The sequence below is a fragment of the Onychomys torridus genome, chromosome 6 (assembly GCF_903995425.1).
Source record: "Onychomys torridus chromosome 6, mOncTor1.1, whole genome shotgun sequence".
NCBI lineage: Eukaryota > Metazoa > Chordata > Mammalia > Rodentia > Cricetidae > Onychomys > Onychomys torridus.
Window position 1 is genome coordinate 66,377,653 of NC_050448.1, and position 12,383 is coordinate 66,390,035.

At 50.4% G+C, this 12,383-nt stretch overlaps 2 protein-coding genes across 5 annotated transcripts; both read right to left on the reverse strand.

The window, feature by feature from the left end:
* Positions 1–477: 477 nt before the first annotated feature.
* On the reverse strand, positions 478–1,534 carry LOC118585684 (lens epithelial protein). Its single transcript, XM_036190509.1, has 2 exons — positions 1,288–1,534; positions 478–1,201 (listed from the first exon to the last, which is right to left on the reverse strand). Exon 1 carries the CDS (start codon positions 1,522–1,524, stop codon positions 1,339–1,341), a length of 186 nt encoding a protein of 61 aa, XP_036046402.1. The 5' UTR covers positions 1,525–1,534; the 3' UTR covers positions 478–1,201; positions 1,288–1,338.
* Positions 1,535–1,557: 23 nt separating this feature from the next.
* Positions 1,558–9,458, reverse strand: Flad1 (flavin adenine dinucleotide synthetase 1). 4 transcript variants are annotated; one of them, XM_036190507.1, is made up of 8 exons: positions 9,384–9,458; positions 8,767–8,989; positions 5,970–6,714; positions 5,128–5,275; positions 4,478–4,576; positions 4,204–4,393; positions 2,295–2,368; positions 1,558–2,193 (listed from the first exon to the last, which is right to left on the reverse strand). In XM_036190507.1, the coding sequence occupies exons 2-8, from the start codon at positions 8,845–8,847 to the stop codon at positions 2,058–2,060; spliced, it is 1,473 nt and encodes a 490-aa protein (XP_036046400.1). In that variant the 5' UTR covers positions 8,848–8,989; positions 9,384–9,458; the 3' UTR covers positions 1,558–2,057. The 4 variants fall into 4 exon arrangements, with proteins under 4 accessions (XP_036046400.1, XP_036046399.1, XP_036046398.1 ...); XM_036190506.1 differs by having other exon boundaries at positions 9,137–9,458; XM_036190504.1 differs by lacking the exon at positions 9,384–9,458 and adding an exon at positions 8,536–8,601 and having other exon boundaries at positions 1,974–2,193; positions 8,767–8,908.
* Between the last annotated feature and the right edge of the window lie 2,925 nt (positions 9,459–12,383).

Sequence of the window (12,383 nt, forward strand, 5' to 3'; positions counted from 1 at the left end):
TGCTTCCCAAGTGCTGAAGCTAGCTAGTCTGGGTCACCACAGCTAGTGTACATAGTATCCACATGATAACAAAAGTCAGGCATAGCATGTTCAGTAGGTGCAAAGCCCTGGGTTCAGTCCCCAACACCAACTCAAACAACCAACCGGACAACCAAACAATACACAAAACCCAAAAAGGCTCAGAGGAAAGGGAGTTGACAGGAAAAGGGTTAAGAAGAGCTGGTTCCAGAGAGGGAGGAGAGGAACTATGCATGACCTCCAGGTCAGTGTTGCAGGTGAGAGAGGTGGGCGATGGCTAGGCCAGCTAAGAGAGAGGACGGGGGTATGAGTAGGTGAGGCTGTGAACCAATTCTATACTTGTCCATCAACCGCTCTTTTTTTTTTTTTTTTGAGACAGGGTTTCTCTGTGTAGCTTTGTACCTTTCCCAGAACTCACTCTGTAGATCAGGCTGGCCTCGAATTCACAGAGATCCGCCTGCCTCTGTCTCCGAGTGCTGGGATTAAAGGCATGCGCCACCACCACCCGTCCATCAACTGCTCTTGATGGAAGGAGAGCGTATGCTGGTGGCAGCTGAGGGGAAGTGAGGAGTCAGCCTACCTCCTCAGACTGTGTCCTGAAGGAGGTGTACCCCAGGCCTCAGAGAATACGGCTCTATCCATTCTGCCCACCCTACACAGAGGCTGGGAGGAACCTGGCCCTTCTGTTTGCCTCTTCTATCCCAGCACCAGAGTCAGCAAACCTGGTTCTCAGTCTCACTTCTCCAGAGATCCACCCTTCTTCCTTGCCCGGCGCCCTGGCTCTAAAGCCGTTTCTGGGCATGCTTGCCCCCATTCCCCTTAGACGTTTAGAATTTTTGGCCTCAAGGCTCATTTATTATATGTGTAGATCAGTGATTATCAGAGGTCTTAGGGGCAGTCCACTCCTGGTTCTTCAAGTACATGGTAAGATTAATCATCTGAGTTGGTGGGCCCACTGTGCCAATTTTGAAGAGTACTAGATCCTGCTGCAATCTTGTTGGAGTCTTAGCCAGCAAGCCAAGCTCGTGCCTACCGGAAGTACACCAGAGACGGGAGCTGGAGATGGGTGCCCCAGGATGAGGCAGGTCAGACAGACGGACAACTCAAAGCAGGGTCCATATTTCCCCCTTCACTTGTTGAGGCCATCCTTGTCGAGAGGCAGCTGGCTCCGGGAGTCTTAGAGCTACAGAAAAGATGGGAGAGCTGGGCTGCAGGTTCTACCACAGAAGCTGCAGCCACACCTCCCGATGGCTACCCTCCCCGTCCCACCTGAGGGATGCAGGTCTGGGTGTCAGGGGTGACAGATGGTCCCCAATACCGCTAATCCAGCAGTTCCTTGATACACCAACAACAGAGGAGGATGTAGGCAACTTCCTTCAGGGTTCGATGTAAACCCTCCCACCCTGTGCCCATCTTAACGACCGGCACCTGGAGACCAGTTCCTCGAAGGACATTTCCAAGAGAGAAGGGCAGGGCCTGGGTTAGGGGTTGCATTGGTGGCTTCATGCGGACAGCAGCTCAGTGGAAGGGTGTGGACGCTGCCGCTGGGGCCTTTTATCCACTGTCCCCACCCCTCAGACCTCATGACTAGAGACAAAGGCTCTGGGGTCTAGCAAAAGATGGTTCTGGGCCTTGGAACAGGCTGAGTCAGCCCCATGGACAGGGATGGTGGTGGTTAGAAGGGGGGCTTGGCCTCTCATCTTTCACCCTCCCCAGTGAGGAGAGTTCAACTTCCCTTCCAGGCAGGCAGGCAGTCCTGATTGCCTTCTCCCGTCTGGTAGCTCTGGCTAAGGCTGACAGAGTCATCCCTAGCAGCTCCTTTCCGGGACGTTCTGCTGGACTCTTGGGCCAGAGTGACCACTGCCAGTTCAGAGCTGGCAGCCTCGGTCCAATCCTGCTTCCCTTGACCTTGAAGCAGGAAGGTACAGCCGGAGCAACAGGCACCAACACCAGTGTGTGAGGTACGGTTTACTGACAAGACAGCCCATATTTCCCAGGCCTGCTCCCTTCCCTCCGTCTTAGCCCCAGCTGGCGTAAGATCATGTGCGGGAATTCCTTTCCTCGTCCTCGTTCTCCAGCAGGTACGCTGGACGGTAGATGGGGCGCCCTCCTGGGCTCAGGCACTTCAGGGCTGGGTTCTGCACTGTGTTCTCCTGACTCCCCAGTGATGTGTACCTGGAGTGTTGAAACAGGAGCACATGGTGGATAACAGGTGGGTTCTCCTTATCCCAGCATCCTCTCACCCCCCACCCCCCACCCCCACACAACAGCCTTACCCTCGGTCGTACAGGATACAGTATGGGACAAACAGTTGACGCAGAAAATCCCAGATGTTTCTGTAGCTCCAGTCCTGGGAAATGACAATTGGTCATTAGAAGTCTCCTCACACCTACCACTGCCATCCTGGGGACGGACCCACCAAAGGTACTTTTGTCCCCCTTGGCCTTGGAGAAGGCTTGCTATCCCATCTCTGCTGTACTGTGCTCTGTGTAGGCAGGTTTTAAGGAGAGAGCTGGAGAAAGTCCTCACCCCCTGCCGGTCCCCATTCCACAGCCACCTGCCCCTGTGGTGGAAGCTCTAGGATGCGGGAGGACTGTGTTTAAGTCTAGAGCTTTCTGCCACAGTGGAAGTATCTAACCCCATATTGTGTCTTATTGCGGGCATGTAGCTAGTAGGACTTAAGAAGTCAGTTTTTGGTCTGGAGAAATGGCTCACGAGTTAACCGCACTGATTGTTCTCACAGAGGACCCAGGTTCAAATCCTAGCGCCCACATGGTGGCTCACAACCATCGGGAACTCTAGTTCCGGGGAATCTGACATTCTCTTCTAGCCAACTCGAGCACCTGGTGTGCACTCGGTACTCAGACATACATGCAGGCAAAACGCCCATACACATATTTGTTTAAAAAGGGCCTTTCTCCTCTCCTCCTGGCAGGGTCTTACTATGTAGTTCATGCAGTTCTCAAGATGGCCGTCCTCTTGCCTCATTTTCCCACCTGCTGGGAGCTGAGGTGTGCACCACTAGGCATGTCTTACACATCTCAGGCTGGCCTTGCACCCACTCTACAGCTGGGAATGACCTGAACTTCTGTCCCTCATACCACTCCCAAGTCCCCAGGGGTACGTACGTATGTACACCTAGAGTGGTGAGCTAGAAGGCAGGTGGGTGGTGGGCGGCCTTGGGTAGGTGGCTAGACACTGAACCAGGACTTTGTGGATCCAGGGAAGCACTCCACCGCCTGAGCTCCATCCCAGTTTATGTGGTGCTGGGGGTTGAACCTAGAGCCTTGGACAGGCTAGGCAAGTACTCTACCAACTGAGCCCACCCCAGACCTAAGAACTTACTTTTAAATTTTATCAAAAAAAAAAAAAAATGACATTATGAATCACATGCCATAAATTTCACCTTTTGAAGTAAAGTTCAGGGCTTTTGTTTGCTTTAGACAGTGTTTTACCCAGCTGGCTGTGACTCACTACAGAAGTCACTATGCAGTGCAGGCCGGGCTTGAACTCACACAGTCATCTTTCTTCAGCTTCTCAGTGGTCTTAATCATGTGTGTCTTTTCCTTTCTATTTTTGAAACAGGGTCTCATACGCCCAGACTGGCCTCAAACTCACAACGTAGCCAAGACTTACTTATCTTGAACCTTAAAAAGTTGTGTGTGTGTGTGTGTGTGTGGGTGTGTGTGGGGTCAAAGGGCAAGCTGTGGGAGTCAGCTCTTTTCTTCTACCATCTGGGTCCTGGAGATCAAAGTGAAGTCATCAGATTTGGCAGCAGGTGCCTTTACTGGCCCAGCCATCTTGCCAGCTCTGGCCTTGAACCTCTAATTCTCCTGAAGGGTGGAATCATAGGCATGAGCCACCAGACATGATTTTCAGGTGTGCTGGGCAAGCACTGTATCAAATGAGCTACATCCTTAGCCCCATGATCTAGATTTCATTTCAATTCCAGTTCAAGTATGAACACATGACTACTATAATACTGGCTAGCATAGGCCCAGGCCACTGTTTCGACCACAGTGAAAAGCACAATGCCTGTCACTCAATTACTGCTCAATACTGGTCAAAAGGGTGAATGAACAAAGGCCCTGCCTCCCTTGGGAGACGGAACCCCTGGGCTCTAGCCTCCTCCCAGTGGGCAAGGGGATGGCACAGAGGGACCAAGCAGACATCCTGTGGCATTACCAGCAGTGGGTTGACACGCATGAATGAAGGCCAGCCAGGGTCGGTGGGAGTGAAATGGCTGAGGCTACAGGAGTAGGGGTCAGTCCGCCGGGTGCCCATGAGGACAGCCTCCAGCTGGGGGTGCCTTTCCTGAAGCTCACCCAGGGCCTGCTTCATGTCACCCTCAGCTTCCAACACCTGCAGGTTATACCTTAGGAAGGAAGAGGATGGAGATGAAGGTCAGAGTAGGTACTGCCAAGGCCCTCATGGAGCCCAGACTTCCAGGTCCCAATACCTCTTGATGGTGTCTTGCAGAAACTGTTCCAACTCGGGGAAAGTCGAGATGCTATGGATGTACAGGATCTGGAGAGGCTTTGGAGCATCAGGAAATTTCCTGGGGAGAGTAGGGATCCAGACTTGCCAGGGTGGACAGCAAAGGTGCTCTCCAGAGTTCAGTATCCTGTTTGGCTCCTAGGATCAACACCCACCATCCCACCACTTTCTCCTCAAACCCCCCCTTTTTTTTTCCCGAGATAAGGTAGCCCTCTTCTGACAAGGCTCATATGAGGTGCATACACAGAGCAAACACTCCCTAGGCTAGTCTCCAGTTCCTGAGTTCAGATGAGGCACCGTCACTGCCTCGTCCGACTGCTAGGCTGCTACCATGCCAGGTCATATGACTTCTGGTAACTCTCACCTGCACAACTGTGACTTCCCTGTGTGTGTGTGTGGGTGGTTGGTGACTACACACCTAAACCCAGGGTCAGACATACATCAGATAGATGCTCAATAAATACTGGGGGGGGGGGGGTGATGGTCGTGCTCGACTACCCAGCTACCTTCTTCCCAAGCCCCACCTGTGCACACTTTTTCCCTTTCTGGGATTGAGAGCTGGAGGTTTTGAGTAGGTATTTCTGGAACCTTAGCTCCCAGGGGTAGGCTTACCTCTGCACAGCTGCATGGAAGAGGTGTAGGAGGGCAGTACAGTCCTTGCCACCATTGAAACCGACACAGAGCTTGGAGAGGTGGTATCTATCGAGGGCAGTCTCAATGGTCTGTAGGGCACTTGCTACCTTTTTCCCCAGAGAAGATCCTACCATACAGGCAGGGAAGAGAGTGTCAACTAGGTAAACATGGCTGTCACAGAAGTCATGTTACCCTTGCTTAAAAGTTTTCACTATCTTCCCAGTGTTCGGGGATTGAATCCAAACTCTTTCATGGTGTCCTGCCTTGTCTGTCTCCCTGCCTGCTACTCAGCCCCACCTCACATGACCTTGGTTTTAGTCTTGCCTCTGGGGCAGGGACTGAGGGGTGGGGGGATGGGGTGTTCAGGTTTCCTTTCATCCTCTGCAGCTCCATCTGCTTTCTTCCAGCCTCCTTTCACACTGTTCTCACCCACCTCCAGGTCTAACCAAATCCTGGTCTCTCAGGTTTTTGTCTTTGGTTCAAGGACCCTTTCTCTGACCCAAGGTCAAAGCTGCTATCCTTGGGGTGGAATCCGCTTCCGCCTCACATCTCACCTACAATCACCTGTTTGCAGCTAACCCATTTTGTTGAGCCATTACTCCTCAAGGTAGTGCACACCTGTTCTGAGAAGCTGGAACAACCCCAACACCCATCAGAGTGCCGGTGAAATGGGGTGATCAGTAGTTACTGGAAGAATGCACGGGTCAACAGCAACCCTCTTCTACTTTTCCCTGGCTGTGGGGAGCCCTCTACAAGCATTTCTAGACCTAGCGGAGAACCCAGACTCTGGTCCACACTGCCTTCCCCAAGGAGACTCCTACCTGACTGAGCAAGTTTGTATACAGCCTCACTAGCCTGCTCAACAGCATTGGGCAGGTAGGGGACCAGTGATCCCTGAGGCAGATGTGCTGTCAGATAGGCCAGGCATTCCTCCAAGGGTTCTTTTTCCTCAGAGTCTAGAATCAGCTTCACCTGGTAGTAGTTGCTGCCCCAATCAGGGTAGGAGCCCAGGTTAAGCCTACGTCCAAAGTGGGCCTGGGCCTCAGTCAGGACGGAGGCGATAGAGCCCTCGGCAGCAGCCACGTACAACTCCTTCATGTGGAATTGCACAGCTGAGTTTTGGAACAGTCCTTTCAGTCCCTCCAAGGCTCGCCTCAGCAGCTCCGGAATTCCTGGGAAGAGGTAGACGTTTCGGACAGAGACCAGCGGGAACCTGAAGGGCTGGCCAGTGCGAGGATCAGTGCCATAATGCAGGCGGGCAGAGGAGGGTACCAGCGACAGCTTCTCCCAACCCTCCCCTCCTAGGGTTTTGATGGCTGCTTGGAGCTCAGGATGTGGTTTGAGCTCCTCCCCAAAGGCCTGTGCCACTGCCTCAAATGTTACATCGTCATGAGTGGGGCCGATGCCTCCTGCGGTGAGGACATGAGTGAAGCGGCTGGAGAAGGAGGTGACCTCAGCTGCAATGGTGGCCACCTCATCAGGTACAACAGAGACTCGGCAAACCTGGACCCCCAGGGAGCGCAGTGTCCGGCACAGAAAGTAAGTGTTGGTGTCTTGAGTGTGTCCCTAGGATCGGAGGAAGGAGACTGTCAGTGCTGGGGGATGAAGGGCAGAGCGGGGAGAGCTACATCTGTCTAGTGGTGGGGTGCTCTGTTTGGGGGTACCTCCTTAGGCTGCCAAGGAGCCTGGAATGGGAAGAGGAATGAGAAAGCCCATTTGAATGGAGAGAAGAGGGGACCCTCCTTGGGGCTGCTTTGCTACCCATTCATTCATCCTGGCCTCACTTGCATTTAGATTTGGTTGTCAATTCTGCAGTTCGATCCTGATACCTTTATAAACTCAATCATGAAGTCTGTGTGGCTCTTTCGACCTCGTCACCAACCCTAACAGCTTTAGTTTTAGTCCCTGGCTTCAAGTGCCTATTGGGCAGTCTCACCACGTCCCTGGGTATTGCTGTTTGGCTCAGTGGCATCCCAGACACTGCCCATGGTCAGCCAGGCCTTTTACGTTGTCAATCCTACCTCTGAAAATCCTCAGCACCTTCTCTCTTTGCTGTTCTCACTTCCTTTAGGTTGGGTCTTAGCATCTTTCCCCTGGACAATGCTGACAGCCTCCAGCCACTATGCTCCGTTCCCTGTCTTCTAAGGAACCTTTCTATTCTTTTTTTTTTTTTTTTTTTAGCTGAGGATCGAACCCAGGGCCTTGCGCTTGCTAGGCAAGCGCTCTACCACTGAGCTAAATCCCCAACCCTAAGGAACCTTTCTAATGTGCCACTGTGATCACTGAATCACTTCTGGGCTCAAAAAACACGTGTTGTTTCCAACTGCATACAGAATAAAGTTCAAATTCTTTTGTAATCATTAAAGGCTGGCTATGTTGTGTGCCCTGTCTTCTTTCTTAGCTTAACATCTACTTCTCCACAGAGGGATGACAAGTTAAGAGTTTGTGTTGGACCCTGTCTCAATCTCAAAATAAAAGAAATGAGAACGTTTACATTCTGGAGTTGGAGAGAGAGAGAGCTCAGCAGTGAAGAGTGCTTGCTGCTTTCCTAGGCTTGGTCCCCAGCACTGGCACTGGGCAGCTCACAGTAGCCTTACGTCCCACGCCAGGAATCTCATACCTCCTTCTGGCCTCTGTGGGCATTCTCGGATACACACAGAGACACATAAACATAAAATAAAAACCTTTAGGCATAGTGGTACAGATCTTTAATCCCAGTACCCCGGAGGTAGAGCCAGGTGGATCTTTGTGAGTTCGAGGCCAGTCTGGTCTACATAGTGAGTTCCAGGACAGCCAGGGCTACTCAGTCAGATCCTGTCTCAGAAAGTTTGTGCTCTGGAGTAAGAATTGGGCTAGAATTCCATCTCTACCATTTTTTCCCTTTTATTTGTTATTTTGAGACAGGGTCTCTCTGTGTAGTCCTGGCTGTCCTGGAGGTCATTATGTAAACTAGGCTGGCCTCAAACTCACAGAAATCCACCTGCTTCTGCCTTCCAAGTGCTGGGACTAAAGGTGTGCACCACCATGCTTCTAGCACTTTGTAGGCTTGTGACCTTGGGCAAGTTTCTCACCTCTCTGAGGCTGTTTCATAATCTAATGTGATTTGTAATAAAAATCCCAACTTCATGGAATTGTTGGAGTTTGTGAGGCCACATGTAATATATAAGTACATGCCAGCTTCTGGTAAACACTAAAAAAGATCAGGACAAAATTACTGGTACAAACCCATGCCTGCCGTATCCTCTGGTAACACCCTTGATCATCCAGAATAGAGTCCTCTCTTCTAGTACCTTCCTTCTAGCTCGCCTATCCAGTCTGTTGAGCTCTTTGAATAACTTGCCAATAGGCTGGATACACATTAATTACACCGGTGCTTCCGCTACTTACTGTTCCTACTGTAATTGTTGGGTGGCTCTCCCCACATCGTAAGTTGTAGGGAAGTCGCTCCCCATCCTTCAACAGGAAAACAGGAGGGTCACTTTTCCTTCAATATGTTGAGACTCACTACAGGGCCCCATTTGACAAGCAAGAGGATTCCCACCCCGGTTCACCACCTTTCACCAGAAAGCCCACAGTAAGAGATCACCACGCCCTTCCCCTCTTCAGTTCTAGACACACCTTCAGGATCTCATCTCCAACAATGATGATGCCCGCCGTCACGCTGCGTCCTGGAGGAAGTTGAGAGGCCCTAGATGCCATGGTCTTGCCCTCTCTGCTCTTTTGCAAGGCTCTCCAGTAGCCACTCAGAACCCCAAATAGGGGCCGTAAGCACTGAGGGGCCGCCAGGTCTACAGGACACTGAGTGCCATAGAATGAATACAGAGTCGGGGGTCAAGGGAACCTGGGAGAGCCAGAAAAGACAACGGAGAGGGCAGAAGTGTACCTTCCTTCTTAGAGGAAGGCTCAATCTTCCTTTTCTTCGGCCTCTTTAACGTATGCTCAAGCCCCAGGCTCCTAAAAAAGCGTGCCACGTTCTTCCAAGACCTACCACTTTAGATATCTCCGTCTGCCGAGCAGGTCTGGAATTTGTTCTGTCTGGGTTATCTGCACCTTTAAATGTCTCTCTTCTCTTCGGGTCACCTGTCCCTTTAAATGTCTACCTTATTCTGGGCCTCGGGCCCCTTTAAATGCATCCCTTCTCTCCCTCCACCCCCGCCACCGACTAGAACTCAACCTACTTCTGCACCCTTTCTAGCCCGAAATCTGTTTATCTCACCAGGTTTCAGAGCACTGACCTCGTATCATTGCACCTGCCTATTTTGCCCCTTCTCAGGGTCCTTCACTCTTTCCTTCCCGCGTGTCCTACGACAGCTTCCGTACTCAAAGTCCCGCCTTACAATACTTCATGCTGATTGGTTATTCTGGCTGTTGCTTATTCCTATCAATGGTCCTATTGGTCTAGCTGGCAGTCGCTTACGCGAATTATCTAGAGGCTGAAGGAAAAGCTGAGTTGTTATTGGTAACACCACGTGGTCATCGCTGCCCGGAAATAAAGATAGGGGCCTGGTCTTTGCCCGTGGAGGGCGGGACTTAGGGTTTGGGACGTGAAAAGGGCTTGCTGGGAGGTTCGTGAAGGACCGACAGTCGGTGCCACTTGTTTAGTACTGGAAGAAAATGAAGGTCTGATTCTGTTTCATTCAAATACTAAAATACATTTAGGCAGGGCCCAGTATACGGCCCTGGAACTTACTTGATTAGATCAGCCTGGCCTCGAACTCTGCCTCTTCCTGCAGAGTGCTGGCATTCAAGGCGTGCGCTACCAGGCCTCGCTGCATTTTTATCCTGTGTACTGTTTTCATTAGCTGAGGCTAGTTCTAGGCTAAGGGGTCTGGAGCTGATATTGACGTCAAAAGACCGCCCCTCTTATTTCTCAAGACAGGGTTTCTCTGTGTAGCCCTGTCTGTCCTGGAACACACTCTGTAGACCAGGCTGGCCTCGAACTCAAGAGATCCACCTGCCTCTGCTTCCCAAGTGCTGAGATTACAGGCGTCTGATACCGTCCGGCTTTGCCTCTTAAAATTTAAGGTTCAAGGAGAGCTCAAGACATGTTTCTGCCATACTCCCTCCCCGCCTGAGTCTCTGGGATGGATATTGCGCCGGGTGTGAGGGGCAAGGTGTGGACCTTTGTTTCTAGTATAAAGGGAAAAAAATTACTTAAAGTTCTTTGACATTAAAAGTTAAGAACCCTTTCAGGGCGGTGGTGGCACATGCCTTTAATCCCAGCACTGAGGAGGCAGAGCCAGGCAGATCTCTGGTAAGTTCGAGGCCAGCCTGGTCCAACACGGGACAGAACAAGGCACCAAAGCTACACAGAGAAAACCCGTCTCGAAAAACAAAAACAAACAAAAACCACAACACTTTTCCTGTCCCCCCCCCCCTCCAGAACAGGTGTAATTCGATTCTCGTGTATAATACTTCTCAGTGATAGGCCGGGTGGGTAGGCTTGTCTTGTACCCACTTTGAGTACTCACATCGTCCTATCTTATTCCTGCTTCAGTGCCCCGCCACCCTTTGTGGTGCTGGGGAAAGAAAATAGTTTATAAACTAATCATCTGGATCCTTTTTAAAGTTTTTACTGTCGTTGTAGGTGTAGGGAGGAGGCCAGTTCTCTCCTTTCATGTGAGCCCTTGGATCGAACTCAGGCTGTCGACTTGGGTGGCAACGGCTGTACCTTTTACCTGTTGAACCATCTCAGGAGCCCTACGATGTCTTTAGCGTGTAAATTATGATCCAGCAGGTTTGGATGGGGGCTGAGATCTGCATTTCCCCTAGGAATTTCAGCTGTGACTTGGAGGCATGCTAAACTCCAGCTGGCCATATTTTACTCCACAAAATCCCTTCAAATCTCTCTCTCCTTTTTTTTTTTTAAATTTATTTATTATGTATACAGAAGAGGGTGCCATATATCATTACAGATGGTTGTGAACCACCATGTGGTTGCTGGGAACTGAACTCAGGACCTCTGGAAGAGCAGCCAGTGCTCTTAACCTCTGAGCCACCTCTCCAGCCCTGTTTTTTGTTTTTTGAGACAGGGTTTCTCTGTGTAGCTTTGGAACCTGTCCTGGAACTCACTCTGTAGACCAGGCTGGCCTTGAACTCAGAGATCCACCTGCCTCCCGATTGCTGGGATTAAAGGTATGCGGTGGCGCCAGCTCCCTTCAAATCTCTTAACGTGGGGAACATGTTGGTGATGTGGCCTAGTGGTGAGCACTGGTCTAACATTGTGAGAATCTGGGTTCATATCCCAGGATTGAAAAAACCAAAGTATATATTGGATGCAGTTTCAGAAGGGGGAAAAGGGTGCCGAATAATTTTACAATGCTACACTGAATGAAGGCCCTGGGTTCGATCCTCAGCTCCACATACAAAAAAAAAAAACAAAAAACAAAAAAAACCAAAAACCAGCCTAAAAAGAAAAGGAAAACCGGGATGGGGGAGGGGGCTGGGTGTGACCAGAATGTATTATATAGATTTGTTTAAAGTTATTAGGCTGGCAGTGGTGGCGTACGCCTTTAATCCCAGCACTGGGAAGGCAGAGGCAGGCAGATCTATCTCTGTGAGTCCCAGCCTGGTCTACACAGTAAGTTCTAGGCTAGCCAAGGCCACGTTGTTGTTTTGTTTTTGTTTTTTTTAAATCTTTTTAAAGATTTATTTATTTATTACATATGCCTGCAGGCCAGAAGAGGGAACTAGGTCTCATTACAGATGGTTGTGAGCCACCATGTGGATGCTGGGAATTGAACTCAGGACCTCTGGAGGAGCAGTCAGTGCTCTTAACCTCTGAGCCATCTCTCCAGCCCCCAAGGCCACATTGTTAAGACTGTCTCAAAATGAGCAAGTAACAATAATTTTTAAAAGGATATATTAATAAAAAGCAAACAAATCTCATCACCTACCTATATTAGTCAGTGTTCTCTAGTTACAGAACTTATGAATCTCTATGTATATATATGAATTTATTAGAATGACTTACAGACTGCAGTCCAACAATGGCCAGTAGTTATGAGAATCTAGGAGCTGCTCAATCCCGTAAGGCTGGCTGTCTCAGCTGGTCTGCTGGGATCTCGATCGGCTGACGGAGGTGAGGAGAAGCAGGCAAAGAACACCTTTACTTCTTCCATTGTCCTTAAATAGTATTCCAGCAGAAGGTGTGGCCCAGATTAAAGGTGTGCCTTCCAGCCTCAAGGTCTCAATTAACAGCATGTTGTTTTTCTGCCCAAAGACCCACGTGACTC